The sequence below is a fragment of the Saccostrea echinata genome, unplaced genomic scaffold (genome assembly GCF_033153115.1).
Source record: "Saccostrea echinata isolate AGI-Se365-2 ecotype Australia unplaced genomic scaffold, CSIRO_AGI_Sech_v1 ptg000009l, whole genome shotgun sequence".
Classification (NCBI taxonomy): domain Eukaryota; kingdom Metazoa; phylum Mollusca; class Bivalvia; order Ostreida; family Ostreidae; genus Saccostrea; species Saccostrea echinata.
Window position 1 is genome coordinate 23,696,852 of NW_026889758.1, and position 18,701 is coordinate 23,715,552.

Here is an 18,701-nt window from a genome sequence, read left to right on the forward strand (position 1 = left end):
CAGCATCCAAAAAAAAGTTTTTCCTTAGGCCATCTTTAAAAAATTGTTTGGTTGCCCTCTCCCACCTGACTGGCTGAAAAAGGCCCGACTCAAAACTTTTTGTAACCTCCAGGAAGCAATTATTTTTTTTATGCATTCCGGAAAATATATTTTGAAAATTCAGGATTGATGTTGAAATTTTCTTAGAAAAAAAATTCCCCACCTACTTACCGACCCAAATTTTTCATCCTGGGTTGGGAGAGGGCAAGCAAACATTATTTTAAAGTTAGCCTTAAATATAATTACATTTTTACCTGATCCTTGATTCCCAAATTAAAATGAGATACATATACATATATGTAGGTTATTCAGTATTAAATTAGATATCTTAGACTGCAAGCCCAGCCAAGTTTATAACTGAGCCACACACGAGAAGGTGGTTCTGTAATGTGATGAGTATAAAGATGTTAACATTTCCTTATCTGGAGTTTTATCTTTTAATTGACAAAGACCTTTGAAAATGTAATTTAAAATATTCAGAAGTAAATTTATTAAATTCAACTTCCATTATCAAATAACAATCACATAAGTGTGTTTGATCTGCATGTCACCATGGTCACTGCAGAAGAATTTGGTACATTTTTTTTTTTTTTTTTTTTTTTTTTTTAACATAGGAATAAATGCACAGAAAATCTTTTGATGTGCTAATGTCACAATATACAATGCATTTGAACATATTGAATACTTATACAGGTATATATAAAAAAAAGTCTAATTATCTAAATGAACCAGAGGCCCATGGGATTTGGTAGTCACCTATCATTATTTCACACAGTTCTTATTAAAGTAAGGTTTGACATAAAAAACAAAATCAATGAAATATTTTTTTGTTTTTTTATCCATTTCCACACATTATTATATTTACATTTGCATGTTGGTGGGGGTACAGCACTTGTGTCACACACACACACATCTAGTTTACAATAATGCAAACAATAACATGAATAAGACATACTGCTTAATGTTACTAGCAAAATGAATACTATTGAATATTGCATTAATCTTCTTTTTTTTTACCAAACATGCTATAATTTACCAAAACTGGTTGAAATTGGTTCAATAAATCAGAGGAGAAGCTGAAAATATATTAAGGTTTATGACCAACAACAGTCAGATGACGGGCAAAAAGAGGTAGCAAAGGGTCGACTGAGTCACTCAGGTGACCTAATAAAAATGCACAGCTACATATCTCACAACTGACTAGAACAGATTTCTCTGTTACAATCTTAAATTCTACAAAACATTACAGATTCAATCATCCTGTTTATTTCAGCAAAGGGGGGTATAAATTAGTTATAGCAGTACATATAACAATCATTTGTTCTACAAGGTGTGCCTCAGTCAAAGGAAGTACGTTCTGTAAAATTTTAAAGTTTTTAATTTGTTCCATTTTCATTTCTACAACAATTCTAGGGGCTGCAATTTGTTGTGTCTTGAAAAATTCTTTCTGAGTCATTTGTGCATTTGAAGCAATAAAAGGGGGCATATTTAAACCAATGTGACCTGGTAGTAAGTCACCTATTGTGAAACCTTTATCAGCTAATATAATATCGCCACTCTCAAGAAGTGGTAAAAAGAGGTGACCATCTTTCTGAACAATATGTCTGTCTGATGCACGACCTCCCCAAACACGTGATATAAATGAAACAAGACCATTTGGTGCAACACCAATCAAAACCTTAAAAGTATTGTGATTTTTATATTCGCTCCAAGTCAAGTATTGTGCAGTAAGACTACTAGGTTTTTCGCAAAAAAATTCTGTAGCATCAATTACTATTCTGACATCTGGCATATCAACAAAACTTGAAGGCAAATTTGCTAATATTTGTTCTCTAGACGGCCAAGGAATAAGCCCTTTCATATGATCATACATAAAATTAATCCATGTGTTAAGAGTTCTTGATACTGACATTATTGAAATTCCAAAAAGATCTGCCAAAATTTCTAGTAATAAACCTAAACGAAGTCTTAAACAAACTAAATAAAACTCATCAATTGGACGTAATTTTCTTTTCCTTCCTGGTTTGGAAGTAAATTCATTAATATATCTTCTGTCCTCTATTTCTGTAGTTCTCTTTTGACCTTCCCAGTATGTCAATTTATCTGCCCCATGTTGTAATAACAAGTTAAAAATTAATGAAAATGTTGCAAAATTTGGAAATCCTGTGTAATAACGAGTCTTGTCGTCATTGTTCTCCAAATCTTCAGGCACAAGTTTTGGTAAATGTGTTTGAGTTCCACTTTCTTCCTGTTCACAGGTATTTGTACTGTTAGTCTGTGTAGAGATATCTGTATGAACAACAGAAGACTGGGTTGAAACATCCTGAGTTTTACTTGGAATGCTCTGAATAATAGTACTCACATCAAAATTAGCATTGGAACTTTTATCGGAGTTTTCACTGTTATTATTTTCATCCAAATTTTTCCGAAATAGGGGACGACGTGAAGAGATTTCCTTTTTTGCTTTGGAAAGATCCATATGAACAGGAACTGCACTTTTTGTACAGGAGTTTCCCTCAAAATGAAGGTTACAAAGTCTTGTATTCGAGGTAATCGGAGCATTTGGCCGAACGAGTTTTATTCTCTGAATCCAAATCGAGCGTCGCTTTATATCCTCTTTACTAGAACCTCCTGGCAAACAATGAAGTGAAATTTTGGTGCCATTTTCAAGAATTTGTCCTTGACTGTTTGAACAAAGAACACAGTATCTCTTCCCTCCACTACATATTTTGTTTTCCATGATGACCTGCAAAATTTTAAAAACCTGTAACTTTGGAAACTTAGTACTTATACCCCCCCCCCCCCCCCCCCGTTCACGAGAATGGACTTGTAATGTAACTCATTAAATAATCACACCCTTAAAAAGTCTCATTGCCAAAGAAAACAGTGTCGAAAGTTTGATAATATCTTTAAACACTTTATTGCTGACATTTATAGATACAATTTTGCCAGATCATCTCGAGATATATATATCGATGCAATTTGCAATGTCATTCTGAAAATGAATACCGTTTGTATGCTGTTAAAATAAGTAAGCGTACATTTTTGGAATGGAATGAAAAGTTTAAGTAATAAAAATTACAAGAATATAGATAACACTTACCTGTGCGTTAGGGAAAAGTCGGAAAACTAGCAGAGATCGCCAACGTTTTGTTTTTGTTATGATCAGAAGTGAAACCGGAACTACCTAACTAGAAATCGACGGTATCGCCATCTGGTGATTCAAGGGCATTCACTCGGGATAGCGGTAGTGAGCGATTACTTAGCACTTTTTGATTCTAACAGTTCATTAAAAGTTATCTTTTTCAAAACTTGTATTGTCAATATCATCATGATCATCTTTTACACATTTGCTTCCCTTATTTTATTGCATACCTTATTGATAAATAATTTGTTTTTCACATATGTTTTAAGGTATGAGATAAGGAAATTAATCTTCACATATGATTCCAACTCTCTCCAGATATCACATGTACACCACAAAGTCTTCTTATTGATGTATGTAAGTGTAAATTAAATGAATGAGTTAGTTTTAATCAATTTTTTGTTGTTGATATATCCGTCTTATTTTAAACAAATAGAAATAAGTGGTTACTATTAATATAATTTTAGCTGAGCCGATGTCGATAAAGCGTCCAAAAAAAAGATTTGTTTTTAGCTGGTTTGATCTGGGAAGGGGGGATTTCCACACAAGCCCATGGGGGTGCAGAAAAAGTTCCTGGATGAGAACTTGTCTTTGTCCAATTATTTTGCATTGCATATGTAAGGAAGAATGCTTCAAAAATTCCTCCATGTAATTAGTTTATTTTTAAGTGTACTTGTTGTTTTTATGAAATTGAACTCATCCACGATGCGCAGTAGAATGTTTGTAAGTATTTTTTCCACATTTTTAGAGACCGATGTCTGGGTCATAGGTTTGAACTATACCATCCGCCAGATCTACTCATCCCATATACTTGTACAGGATTACAACATTGGGCAATCGTTTAGTTACACCTCTACTATTTTGATTTTCCTCCAAACTATAATTACGTTACAAAATATAAAAAAAAGTAAAGGTTGAAAAAAGAAACAAAATCTTTTCAAATTTACCAAAATTATTAATCTAAATTCAAAAAGAACAAAAGCAAATTTTATATAAGAAATTGCCTAGATATATACAATATTAATTTATTTACATTGGGGTTCCGTAGGAGATTTCATAGTTATGTTGTGTCTGTTGCCGTATTTCACTGCCTTCTATTCTTCCTTCTGAACCTTTGTCTGGCGAAATGATCTATGCATACCTTATCTTGATACAAATTTTGAAACATTATTAGATTTTGTTTTAATAATTACTAGTAAAATTTATTCTATAATAATTAATATAACTAATCATGTAATTACAGTAATAATTACTTGTAAAATTAATTCAAGTTTTATTTTTCAAGGATCAATTTTTGGCGCATGAATTTAATCAGACTATTTCCGATTGTTTTCTTTTAAAAATCTTTAGATTGACATGGCCACATTTTTTTGGGAGGGGGGGGAGGGGTCAAAAGCTGATTCAGATTCATATATTTTCATTTTTACATATTTATTAAAGACTTAAATTTTGCACCTTGCATTTATTACGGCGTAGAATTGCTAACGCCTGGGGAAAAGCTCTACGGCGTGCGCCTTACGCCCAGCAACACATATGTCCTTTGGATGATCCTTATCGACCTTAAAATATGACAAGGTTTAGGCTTAACAAAGTTTATTGTCTCGTGTCCCGAGCATAAGTGAGTATATTACAACATGATAAAGATTGATTAATTTACAAAGTATTATAATTAATTAATAGTAAAATACAAAATATAAAATATTAATTTGTATTAAATTACCAAGTAACTTAAAGTGATAATAAAGGAACAATACAGTCGTCCGCCATTAAACATTGACGGCCATGTTGAAAACTTACTTCCGGTTACATTTCTGGTACTAAAATATTACAAAGCGTTATGGCGTCCGATACATTCAACATAAGTGAAATAGAATAAAATGTTACAGAAGGAAAATAAAGCACAATTTTAATCGTATACTTAACTTTAATAATGCGGTGAAGTATGATATTTATTTTCCGACTTAATTTATTTAACTTTTAAAGGAATGAATACCTAATAATATGATGTTCTTTAATTATTCTTTTTTCAACAAATAATTAGATCCTAACTTTAATTTCACAATTAATAAATCAACTGTTAATTTAGAATAAAACTGAATTCTTAATTGAAATGCTAAATATTAGTTATAAATATAAAATAAGTAAATGTTTCAATACTGACGTTAAAATTTGACAAGGTTGAGGCTTAACAAAGTTTATTGTCTCGTGTCCCGAGCGTAAGTGACGGGAGAGAGACGGGAGAACAAACTTAAACCTCGCACCTGTCCTTTGAGAGGTCACTCAAGGGGGCTAATTATATTTAATTACAATTGTCATTAATGAAATTTAATTGATATCTCTAACGGAGCCTCACAAGGATAGCGTCCCTTATTACCTAGAGTTTGATTCAACTTGCCGAAGAGTTTCTCACTTTTTCTGGCATCTATTGTTAAGAGTTAATCCCGAAGTGATAGTAAATTATATTTTCCTGATCTTGTTTCTTGACTTATTTCAGGAATCAAAGTTTTAATTTCCTCAATTGTAGCATTGCTTCTAGCTTGCCATCTAACTCGTATATTGTTCATGGTTTGAATAACCTTGTTAAAATTTGAACAGTTCACACAATCACTTGTCGAATCTAGCTGAACTGTTTTTGGCAGATCAACTGCAAACGTATGTAACCAGACATCATTGGAAAACTGTACCTTGGATTTCTGTTGAAAAATGACACCATAGTTCAGTCTGACTTTGTTTGCAACATCCACAGGTATGACCAAATGAGCAAGGATGATGCAGAAGAATAAGAACAACCGCATTCTGATCATATGACTGATTCTAAAATACAAAATAAAGGATTCTAAGTTGTACGTTTTAATTTGTGTGTTGGCCACCACACTTAGCACTATTAAACGAGAATTTTCTCAAGAACAAACATCAGAGAAGCCTAAATTGAGAGGATAAATTTGGATCTTATTCCCAGAATGCAATTGTTGTACTCTTACTTGCATTAATTTTGCTTCTTAGAGTAGGTCGTTTTGCGCTTACGCTTTTTACCTGACTTTGTTTTTGTTGCATGGTACTCACGTACAAGTCCAGGTCCAACGTCGTCTTCCGGTAACCAACTTGTTGGATAATTACCTTCCCATTTGACTAAATACTGACGCTTACCTTGTACATACCTTGATTTGATAATCTTTTCAATCGGAAACCAATTATTGCTAGGATCATTCGACACCGCGGATTGATTATCGCGCGCATTTTGAATGTTTTGAGGTGCATCGGTATCCGATATTTCTGTGTTTTGAGTTTGGTTTCGTACTTGCGTGTCTTTTTCAGTGTTTGCATTTTTAGACCTACCTGTTTCTTGATTTGGGTTTTCTATAGGTTGTAATCGCCGATCTTGTGGATCGTGATACGGCTTCAGTCGGTTTGCATGTATAGAAGCTTTCAGAAGTTTGTCGAACAGTGTCGTAAGCAGTATGTGTTTTTTCCGTTGATTTTGACGATGTAGTAAGGTCCTTCCCACTTTGCATGGAGCTTTTTGGAATACCCAACTGGCGTCTTTTCAACTTTGACAAGTACTTGTTGATATATACGAAATGATGGGTCTTTGGATTTTGCGTTGTTTGCAGCTGTTGTCTGCTCTCGTTTTTGAGAAACGTTGTGCTTTGCTGTTTTCTCAACCACCTTTAGTTCTCCGATAAGTTCATCAAAATGTTGTTTTCCCTCATTACCCATGATTTCAGTAGGAATGACTTGTGTGTCGAAAGGAAGATTCATTTCCCTACCAAATAAGAGCTTAAAGGGCGAGAACTGCGTTGATTCTGTACATGGAGAACTTCTAAGAGACATTAACACACTTGGTAAAAGCTTTAGCCAGTTATTTTGATCTTTGTCGATGTAAGCACGAAGACATTGTGAGATGACTGAGTTGTACTCTCTACTGGTGAGTTGGACTGCGGATAGTATGGACTAGTGGCTATCTTTTTGATTTTGAAAAATTCGCATAAAGCACTTACCAGTTTTGACATGAAGTTCTTCCCTCTATCGGACACAAGGGTCATTGGCGCTCCGTATCTGGCAAAAACTTCAGAATAAAGGAGTCTGGCTACCTCGGAGGCTTCTTGCGTCTTGGTCGGAAAGACTTCAATCCATTTGGAAAGACTGTCTATGACCACTAGTGCATGCTGGTACCCTTCAGTTGTTTTGTTAAAGGACATGAAATCAATGTGCCATGTCTCCAATCTGTCCGAAATCGGTAGTGTTTGAAGAGGTGCGTTTGGTTGGTTGATTGGCCTTTTGATTCGTTGACAGACATCGCATGAGGAAATGTAATCAGAAATGTCTCGATACATACCATTCCAAAAGTATTTTTGCTGTAAAGCCCGATGAGTTCTAGTTATTCCTAAGTGACATCCTCCTGCTAAGTTGTCATGGTAGGCTCTCAGGGCAGCAGTGCGTAGTGTCTCGGGTAACCAGAGTTGTTTTATTGCTTTTTCATTTTCAGTCTTACCTTTTGTCCGTGATTCATAAAGGTGATAGAGAACTTTATTTTCTAAGACAAAATAGTTTTCCATATATAGGATAGATTTTGATAGTTTTTCGTCATCGGGTAACTTTTGAGTTTCCAAGTATTTAATAAGATGTTGCATTTTTGTCTCACCTTCTCGTTGTAGTTGACCAATATCATCTATGTCGGGTACATTTGGGTCTGGTTCTGTCTCTAGTAGGTTTACAGATGGATTGTCGTCGTATGTAAACACGGCTCGGTAAGTGTCATTGAAAGTTGGCGCTTTTCTTTCGGCAATACTTACAAGTGGTTACGGGTCCTTATTCCCGGTTTTCTCCTCAGAATCTTGGTATGGTCGTCTGGACATAGCATCAGCATTTCCATTAGTGTCTCCAGGTCGATATAGGACTTCGAAATCGTACTCCTGTAGTCTCAATGCCCAACGTCCAAGTCTTCCCGTGAGATCTTTCTGAGTTTGCAGCCATTTGAGAGCTCTGTGGTCTGTTATGACCTTGAAATGATTATTCGCTAGATAGACGCGGAAATGTCTGATACCTTCTATGACAGGTAAGCATTCTCTATCTGTTATCCACCATTTCCGTTCGTCTTTGTTTAGCGATCGTCCACCATATGCTACTGGGTGTTCCTTACCATTCTGTACGTGTGCAAGAATAAATCCTAAAGCTGAGGATGAAGCATCACAAGTCAAGATGAACGGTTCGGACATGTTTGGGTACGCTAGGAACAGTGCCGTAGACAGTGAAGTTTTCAGAGTGTCAAATGCTTTCTGGCATTCAGTTGTCCAGTCAAAGGTAACATTTTTTCTGTAGAAGCTGATTAAGAGGGGTCGCAATAATCGAGTAAGAATGAACAAACTTACGGTAGTAATTACAGAGTCCCATAAAACTTTTAATTTCATTTTGATTTTTGGGAACGGGATAATTCTGCACTAATGAAACTTTTGAAGGATCTGCCATGATACCGTCTTTGGAAAACCTGTGTCCAAGGTAAGATACCTGTTCAACGGCGAATTGGCACTTGGATGGCTTGCGTGTAAGTCCGGCGTCCATCAATCTCTGAAAAGCTTGCTTTAGGTGATGCAAATGAGCTTCAAAGTTCTTACTGTAAATCAGGATGTCATCCACATACACTAATGCATGTTTCCAATGAAGACCTCTTAGTACTTGCATCATGACCATTTGGAACGTAATAGGGGCGTTGCGAAGTCCGAAAGGCATGCGTGTCTACTCGTATATTCCTGTGTGCGTGATAAAAGCGGCTTTATGTTTTGACGACGGGTCCATCGGAATCTGCCAAAATCCACTGGCAAAATCAAGTACAGAGAAAATTTTTGCATCTGCTTCTCCAATAGCATCTACAACATCGTCTAATCTCGGAAGCGGAAATGAAGTCGGTCTTGTAACTTTATTTAACCTCCGATAATCTATCGCAAAGCGATACTCACCATTTTTCTTCGGAACTAAAACAACGCGAGAATACCAATCGGAATCTGAGTGCTCAATAATATTATTTTGAAGCATTTCATCTATTTGACGCTCAATTTCTTTCTTCATCGCGGGTGATGTGCGATAATTGGGTCCGCGAACCGGAAGTGCATCTCCTGTGTCAATATGATGTGGATAAGTTGTACTTTTGCCTATCTGTGAGAGAGAGATCAGATGAGAAAACTGATTTGTTTTGATTTAGAAATTCTTTTGGTTGTTCTTTTTGATTAGATGTAAAGTCGCAGTTTGCCAAATCAAAATCAATGTTTTCAGAATTATCAGTACTAATGTTCGCGACCATAGGTTTTTCAGCAAGAGTTTTTGAGTCTAAGCCTATAACTGATTCTTGATGCACTTCTGAAACCGTAGCGATGACTGATGTCGACGGCAGAGAGCGTTTGCTTTTAGTTGGGTTCATTATTTCCATAACTGCGCGACCGTTGCGAACTTTACCTAAAGAACGCGCTCCAAGCAATTGTCGATTTGAAAGGGCAGATGTAGGTTCTAATAGAACTGGCTTACCTGAAGTTTGTCTTGAGACTGATACATCCAAGCGTATTGAACTTTCTGACTGAATAACAATAGCATTAGTCTAACTAACCCTAAATTTGTATGTAACATACACACTAAAGGTTTGTTACCTAGAATTGTCATGGTCTCTGATGCAAAATCTATTTCTACCTTGTTCTTAACAAGAAAATCTCTACCAATAATAAGTGAATGGTGCAGATTGTCAAAAATTAGGAAGGTGTTAGTAAAGGTTGTATCACTAAATGTTAATGGAAGAGTGATTTCCCCTTTCACACTATGACATTAACATCCGAAATTTCTAACTTGGTAAGCAACTTCGAGTGAATACAACTAACGTCAGCACCTGTGTCTACCAAAGCATTTGTCTTAACATTCCCTACATGAACACTGACTGTACTCTTATGTAAAAATGTTTTGAGACTAAGAACTGTTGGATTTTCCTTTTTTGACAATTTAGCACTTTTTTGAGAATTAGACTTGTTTTTGAATAATTTGGATTTTGGAATAGAAAGCGTTTGCTTAATTTCAGAAAGAGTCTTATCCCTAGCACTTACAGCAGCCTTTATCAATTCTTTGTCTCTGTATCCACCTATAGATGATCTATAGACAGGCTCGAATCCCTATTTACGATTACCTGATCTACACATTCTCTGAAAATGACCTAGCCTGGAACATTTTCTACACCTTTGATTTAGAGCTGGACAGTTCCTCCTACCCCTACAATCCATTCCACATCTAGAACACTGATAGTATGACCTAGATTGATTGGGGTTTGAGGCTCTAACCAGAATTGGTCTAGATTGAGAAAAAGTTCTTTGATTTTGACCCAAAGTCCTTTCTACGTGGGTAACATTCGCGGAAGCTAAAGCTGACTGATGTAATTTTTCAGACATTTCATCAAATTTTGCATGCAAGGATTCTACTTGAATACTGTCATTGGAAAAACAATTTTTCTCTGCTAAAACTGCAAGCCTACGAACCTGATCAACTGTCTCAGACTCTCGCATGGTTACATTTTGTTTAATGTTACTCGATAACCCATTTAACAAAGCACCTACTTGTAGATTTTCAGGCCAATTGACCTTCTGAGCCTGTTTTTGAAACCTGGTAATATACCGCTCAGCTGATTCAGCTGGCAGTTGTTGTATTTTAAACAGTGAAACGTCATATGCATTGTTCTGAACTCTAAATCTGTTTAAAAATGCTGTTGCTACATCTTCAAACTCTCTATTCTTAATTCTAGCATCTCAATTATCGTACCACAGTGAAGCGGCGCCTGACAAGTGCAATGGAAAGCCAGCCGCTTGTCTATCTTCGTTTAAATTCATGAAGATAGAGTACTGGCGATATTTTGCCAGCCAGGCGACAGCATCTTCGTCGCCACCTCCAATCTTTTCAAATGAATATGAAGACTTACCTCGTCTTCAATCCGGTCTTCCAAGTTGAAGACTTCTTCGTCTTCCAAGAACGTTGTTCTTAACGAGGTTGGATTCTGATATTTAAAGTCTTAAACTTTTTTGTCAAGTATATTTTTAGTTTCTACACACATAGCTTAATTAAAAATCAAAACAAAAAATGGGGGTCAATATTCTTCTTTTAGCGCTACAGTACATTATATATGACCTTTTTGCACTGAAATTTATGTCTTAATCAAAAATCACATCTTCGACGTTTTTCCCCCAATGTTTTTATCCAAATAAATCATGGGGCAAAATAAACTATTAGTCCATTTAAAAAAAGACTCATTAAAATTGTGACTAAGTAAAAGTTTCAAATTGCTTCGCATAATCAATTATTTGACCTTTCTGCACTCTCAAAACGTGATTTTTCTGGCATAAAAAATTTAACAAGCAAGAAAATTATTTTAAAGTCTTAAACTTTTGCTGAATTTAAGCAGATTGATCAAAGTTATCTTATATATTAAGAAAAGAAAAACAAAAGTGGGGGTCTATGATATAAATTTTTAGATATTACTAAAAATGTGTTAATTTTATGTTAAAATTGGCTCAATTTTTTCCTGGACTTTCAGAATATATTTACTATATTTGTCACAAAATAATTAAAGAATTCAAAAGAAATAATTTGATAGATATTTCAGAACCAGAATAAAACATTTCACAGCAAAGAACAGCTCTGTTTGCAACCAGCATGGAAAAATAGGAATCTAAACTTAACAGTACTGAATATATTTCAAAAGGAAAAAATTGATCATTTTCTTCTAAAGAACCTTCCGCCACAAAATATAGTCCCTGACTTAATCCTATTTGAATGGCAATTAATCGCGGTTTTTTCTTTGAATATAGTTTAATTTGCATTGTAGAATCCAGATTTAATGTTAGAACTTAAAAATGATGCAGAATTTTAGAAATAAAGGTTCAGACCAAAATCTGCTCAAAAGCTCAGGATCGAACCTCCTTAAGGATATGTGAACCTGACGATTTTGAACCTACCGCGCAACTCGAACTGCTGAAGATCAGGTCAATGTCGTGATCATACGTAGAGCGTTTGGTTTTGCTATTAAACTATTCTAAAGGATCGTAAACACCGAATTCCTTGTGAAATAAAGTCAAATTAAATTAATATTGCATGTTTTTCATAAATTTTTGCTTTTTGCTTGTTCTTCCGACCTCGGAGCATTTACGACATACCCTTGCCGTTTTGCGACACCATGTCGGTAGAAAGGGACGCAACGATACATTTGCACGGAAAACACAGTATATATTCCAGTAAAGGGTTATATTTAGGCAAGAAATATAGAGATTGATGCTGTTAGGTTTCGTGCAACAACTTCCCAAGCGATGTCACCTCTGAATACAGTATCATGATGCACTACATGGTTTCAGGTTAGTAAAAATAAACAGCAGAATAAACATGCACCAAACACTGAAACAGAATGATAACTTCACACCTTATATACGTATTCTTTGGTTGTAATTAATATCATTATAGCACCATCGACATTCATTTTCTTACTAACTGGGATTTACATCATTCACGTCAGTTTAAACTTTTTAATTTAAGCTTTAATTTAAAATTGCAGAAAATCTGCCAAATTTTCCTATACAGTTACATATATATAGATATCTCGCTCATAAATTCAAAAAGATGGGAAAAATAAACATCTAGCATGACATCAGTGACCTCTGAGTATAATATTTGGTGCCAAATATTTTGTACCTGTGTTTTTCAGACTTGGAAATATACAAGTTGCATAAAATATTTAAAGTCTTTTAATTCTTAGTGGGGTCAAAATTTTCCTTCATTTATTAATATGGAATTATAATATAGTCTGAAGTGACATTTCTAAGATAAACATTGTAATTGCTTTTTGTTTACTAGAGTCAAACTATCAAATTACACTTCACTAGCCAAGTGACAAACTTAATGATAAACAATTCAGTATGATGTATGTCTGTGCAATACAAGATATTACTTATTAAAAAATGATGGGTTATGTACTTAGCCTAAGAAATGAAGTAATGTGGGGAAAAAAGACTTGATCAAAAAGTGTTCATAATTTTTTTTAAGACAACAAATTGACCAATTCTTATTCAAAAGAACAGGACTCCTTTTCTTGAGTGAGCTTGAACACTGTGGTGACTTTACACATTCATTCATTAGTCTTTGTTGTTGGTTATGGATGCTTATGTGCTGCATAATTCTTAATCTTTTAGAATTTTGGAATTGTATGAAAATTTTAATAAATAATAATTAGCACTTATTATTATTATATCAATTTCATATAAAGGAAGGAAGATGTTTTAGAGAGAGATAATTCCCAAAACAATGTGAGATTACAGATTATGGAAGATTGCTGGGCATTATGACAAACAAAGGTCTGATTAAACATTAAATATCCTTTTGCCATTCAATCATTTGCAAACAATTTAACTTCAAGACCTATATGGCTTTGGATCTCTACTAAAATAAATTTTAGCAAATGAATAATTATACTGCTTTAAATGATGTAACTGTTCTATGAAATTATTTACTTACTACCGGTAATAACTAATTGACATTGATTGTACATATTCAAAGAATATCTATAAAATTTACTTGTAAATTGAATATATATTTGTGACTGATTTGTAATTTGTACAGGTATCAAGGAGGAATATGAACAATGTAGGTCAGCAGTCAAAATCTCTCACCTTATTCAACTCTTAACAGCATGTTCCTATGGATCCAGATGCATTAAAAGATTTCTATTGTGTTGCAACCAATGGAATAGGTAGGAATGAATTAATTTTATTAAAATAAAAAAAAGGGTTCACTATGCATTCAATTCTGATGGGGGGGGGGGTTAATATATTTTGTGGCCTTCAATAAGGACAAAATATTTATTTCCCAGCTCACCAAAGACAAATTATGACAGCAAGATTATTATTTTATTTTCACTGGAATAAATTAGACAAAAGAAAAAAATATTCACAGTGGAGAAGAATTTTTTTATTTTATTAACATCTAGGTCAGATTATTTCCAAAATCTGCCCTCAAAATCAAAAGGTCCTCCTTTAACTTGCTAGCATGATAATAGAATTTTTAAAAATATAACTTTTTGAAGCCTCATTAGACTAGTCATACTTCATAAATAACTGGAAAGGTGTTAAATTATTAAAATGTTATATAGTAATGTAGTAAATTTTAAATAGGTATTATATACAGTTGAACTTTGATATCTCGAACACTGATATCTTGAATACCATGGATATGTCGAAGTGATTTGGAAGTCCCAACTACTTATCCTTAAAGTATTTACCCCTTATATCTTGAATGCTCGGATATTTCGAAGTTTTTTCTCAGTCCCATCTAGTTTGAGATAATGAGGTTTGACTGTATTTACAATTTTACTTGTATACTATATATTGTATATATATATATATATATACACCCATAAGATAAAAAACCTATGCTGTATCCACGGGTATGTGCTTTATCAATAATACGTCTTCCAGTTTCGACACAATCCCTAGGCCTCGCTTCAAGATGTAAACTTATCGAAACTTCTAATTGTTAAAGTTCTGTGTTATCAAATGAATGCTGATGAGCAAAAATGTTCATTAAATATGAGAAAAAAACTAATATCACTTCAATGAAATGTCAAAATTTATCAATGTACTGGCTACAGCGATAAAGGATGTTACACCCCCCCCCCCCCCACACCCACACACACACATAATTGCTCTCATAGGAAATGTTAGATCTAGCAGTTAAGTTGTAGTTGGAATATATTGGCAAGCCTCGCGAATATACACCATTCAACTCATTGGATAAAGCAAATATCAAATCACACAATATAGATATCCTCTATAGTCTATATATCCATGTCCACTTATCATTTGAAGGTTAACACTAAAATGGATTTTATTTTCCAGGCTAAGAATCACACTGTTTTGCCTCTGTCACCAAAGACTGAAATGTTTACTTCAAAAGACCTTCACCTGCAGTTATTAATAATTCAACAAAGTTCGTGGCCCAAAAAAGCTTGCAGTTGAAAAGGAAAGGAAAGATAAAAAAGATTCACTATGTCATAGAAGCTAGCTTTACTAGAACTGTGTAGAAACTTTTGTCAAGGTTAAAGAAATCATTTTGTATAAACAGAACTAACAGTTATTGCTCGAACTTTTTAACAGGGATAATTTAAACTGGTGATTGTTATCTTTATATGTTGTACATTTTGATACTATTTCCAATTAGATTATGCAAAAATATGTCATTTGTATCAGATAATGCTTATAAGTGTTAATGTGAGTTTAAACAGAGGAAATTCGGACTGCAATTTTTGGGGAATTAGATTATGAAAATACACTACTTTTATATAGGATTTAGATCCTTTTGTCCTATATTCTAATACATTGTACATTCAATGGTTAAAAGTTCCTTGTATAGATATTTAATGGGAATTTATTGTTCATTTTTTCTGCCATCATTCAGAATAAAAAAAGTAATGTTTAAAGGAAAATAGGAAATCGGGATGATAATTATCTTAATTATTAAAGACCGATTCATAATTTTCTTTATATGCATGATTTTTAGTTTTATTTCAAGATAGTAATATATTTAAAATCAAATAAAATAATTTTTTTGTTTGATTTTTCATACATCAGCACAGATAAATGTGCTTTAGGAATCAGTTTTTAAGAAAAGTTAGAGAAAATTCAGGTTACCATATTTTTTTTTCCGATTCATGTACATACCAATTTTTTTCCTCTGTTACATAGCATTATATCACTTCTTTAAAATGAAGTTGAAAAATAAAATATTCATTTATACCAAGTGTGATTTTATAACCTTTTTTGTAGTCAAGGGCAAGGAAATATAGTCAAATTTAAAGAGGGCAGAGGAAATTCAGACTGTGATAGTGAGCTATATAAATATGATAGCTATGAAAAAAAAAGCTTAGATCACTAAAGTTGTCCACAGACCTTTTAAATATTTGTAAAAATCTACTTCTGCTTATATTTTGTTTCCATTTTATAGCCTTTTTCACAGATAATCGTGTATCAGAAGTAATTTTTTGAAAGTGATCAGAGAAAATTTGGATTACCATATCTTTTTTTCTGACTCATGTACATACCATTTTTTCCCCTTTATTACTTAGTTCTATAACACTACTTCAAAATGGAATTTAGAAATTAAGATTTTATTTATAGCCAATGTGATTTTATATCCTTTTTTATAGTCAAGGTCAAGGAAAAATAGTCAAATTTTAAGAGTGCAGAGGAAATTCAGACTGTGATTGTGAGCTATTTAAATATGATAGCTATGAAAAAAAGCTTAGATCAATAAAAGGTGTCCACAGACCTTTTATATATTTGCAAATAACTACTTCTTCTTATATTTTGTTTCCATTTTATTGCCTTTATTACAGATAATCATGCATCAGAAGTAATTTTTTAAAAGAGGTCAGAGAAAATTCAGATTACCATATCTTTTTTTCTGACTCATGTAAATACCAATTTTTTTCCTCTGTTACATAGCTCTATAACACTACTTTAAAATGGAATTTAGAAATTAAGTTTTTAATTATAGCCAATGTGATTTTATATCCTTTTTTGAAGTCAAGGTCAAGGAAAAATAGTCAATTTTTAAGAGGACAGAGGAAATTCAGACTGTGATTGTCTGCTCTCTGAATATGACACCTATAAAAAAAGCTTTACTACATTATGCTCATTCATAAGTCTTTAAGATAACTGCAAAAAATTAAATTCTAATCATAATTTATGAGATTTTTTTAATCTTTAATTAATTACAGTAGACCTTTCTTCATAGCTTTAATCTTTTTAAACAAGGGCAAGTTCAGAGGCTGTTGCCATGGAAACCAACTCATGTACATATATCAGAATTGCTGTTATTTGAACAAGGGACTTGTCCTCTATGCAACGGTACCTATTTTTTAACTTTCCAATTACTTTTATTTCAGGTTCACATATCCTTAAGTAATAATTGTGTGGTCTTGGCATGTGACTCCGAGTGAGAGGAGCCGGATCTTTTTCTCCACCACGTATTACGGCGTAGAATTGCTAACGCCTGGGGAAAAGCTCTACGGCGTGCGCCTTACGCCCAGCAACACCTATGTCCTTGGGTTTATTGTCTCGAGTCCCGAGCGCAAGTGAGTATATTACAACATGATAAAGATTGATTAATTTACAAAGTATTATAATTAATTAACAGTAAAATATAAAATATTAATTTGTATTAAATTACCAAGTAACTTAAAGTGATAATAAAGAAACAATACAGTGGTCCGCCATTAAACATTGACGGCCATGTTGAAAACTTACTTCCGGTTACATTTCCGGTACTAAAATATTACAAAGAGTTATGGCGTCCGATACATTCAACATAAGTGAAATAGAATAAAATGTTACAGAAGGAAAATAAAGCACAATTTTAATCGTATACTTAACTTTAATAATGCGATGAAGTATGATATTTATTTTCCGACTTAAATAACTTTTAAAGCAATGAATACCTAATAATATGATGTTCTTTAATTATTCTTTTTACAATAAATAATTAGATCCTAACTTTAATTTCACAATTAATAAATCAACTGTTAATTTAGAATAAAACTGAATTCTTAATTAAAATGCTAAATATTAGTTATAAATATGAAATAAGTAAATGTTTCAATACTGACGTTAAAATATGACAAGGTTGAGGCTTAACAAAGTTTATTGTCTCGTGTCTCGAGCGTAAGTGACGGGAGAGAGACGGGAGAACAAACTTAAACCTCGAACCTGTCCTTTGAGAGGTCACTCAAGGGGGCTAATTATATTTAATTACAATTGTCATTAATGAAATTAATTGATATCCCTAACGGAGCCTCACAAGGATAGCGTCCCTTATTACCTAGAGTTTGATTCAACTTGCCGAAGAGTTTCTCACTTTTTCTGGCATCTATTGTTAAGAGTTAATCCCGAAGTGATAGTAAATTAACTCAAATATCTACGTACTGAGAGATGAATAGATAGACAGGCAAATGTTTATATTAAAAATTAACTTTACCATTTGATAATTGCCGATATGTGATAATGTATTATTCTAAAATAAATTGTTACATATTTTTGGACAAGAAATAAAGGGAACCTGTGTGTGAATGTTAATCCGACATACTAATTTATTTATTTAAAAGGCACTCTTATAATTCTGAAAAATACCTATTCTCAAAATCATGAACTTTTAAATAAAACTTGCCTGTAATTTAGATAGAAAAATAAAATAATGAAGATAAAAATATTGATAATTATTGATTATATAAAATTATTTCAAATATAAAAACATTAAAATGTGCACCGTCACACATTTCTCAATCACAGTTGAGGTTAGGTATGTCTGATTTTGGTGAAGGTGGTCGCAGTGTTGGACTTTCAAATTAGTTGTCAACAAAAACATGGTGATTCTTTCCATATATTGGAGCTACAAGCTCATCAACGACCTCAAACCGTTGGGATGCGTCAAATCTCTTGTTTGTGCCTTTCCTATTTTT

At 33.4% G+C, this 18,701-nt stretch overlaps 1 protein-coding gene and 1 long non-coding RNA gene across 2 annotated transcripts; one reads left to right on the top strand and one right to left on the bottom strand.

Annotated features, from left to right (window-relative positions):
- Positions 1-732: 732 nt before the first annotated feature.
- Positions 733-3,244, bottom strand: LOC133182068 (uncharacterized). The gene is made up of 2 exons (XM_061316783.1): positions 3,143-3,244; positions 733-2,785 (listed from the first exon to the last, which is right to left on the bottom strand). The coding sequence occupies exon 2, from the start codon at positions 2,777-2,779 to the stop codon at positions 1,304-1,306; it is 1,476 nt and encodes a 491-aa protein (XP_061172767.1). The 5' UTR covers positions 2,780-2,785; positions 3,143-3,244; the 3' UTR covers positions 733-1,303.
- A 9,158-nt stretch (positions 3,245-12,402) lies between these two features.
- On the top strand, positions 12,403-13,919 carry LOC133183481 (uncharacterized). Its single transcript, XR_009720652.1, has 3 exons — positions 12,403-12,552; positions 13,458-13,545; positions 13,811-13,919. It is a non-coding gene; the product is annotated as an uncharacterized LOC133183481 (long non-coding RNA).
- The last annotated feature ends 4,782 nt before the right edge of the window (positions 13,920-18,701 follow it).

Bases quoted from the DNA above. Each gene is read 5' to 3' on its own strand.
- LOC133182068 (XM_061316783.1), bottom strand. From the start codon at position 2,779: ATGGAAAACAAAATATGTAGTGGAGGGAAGAGATACTGTGTTCTTTGT.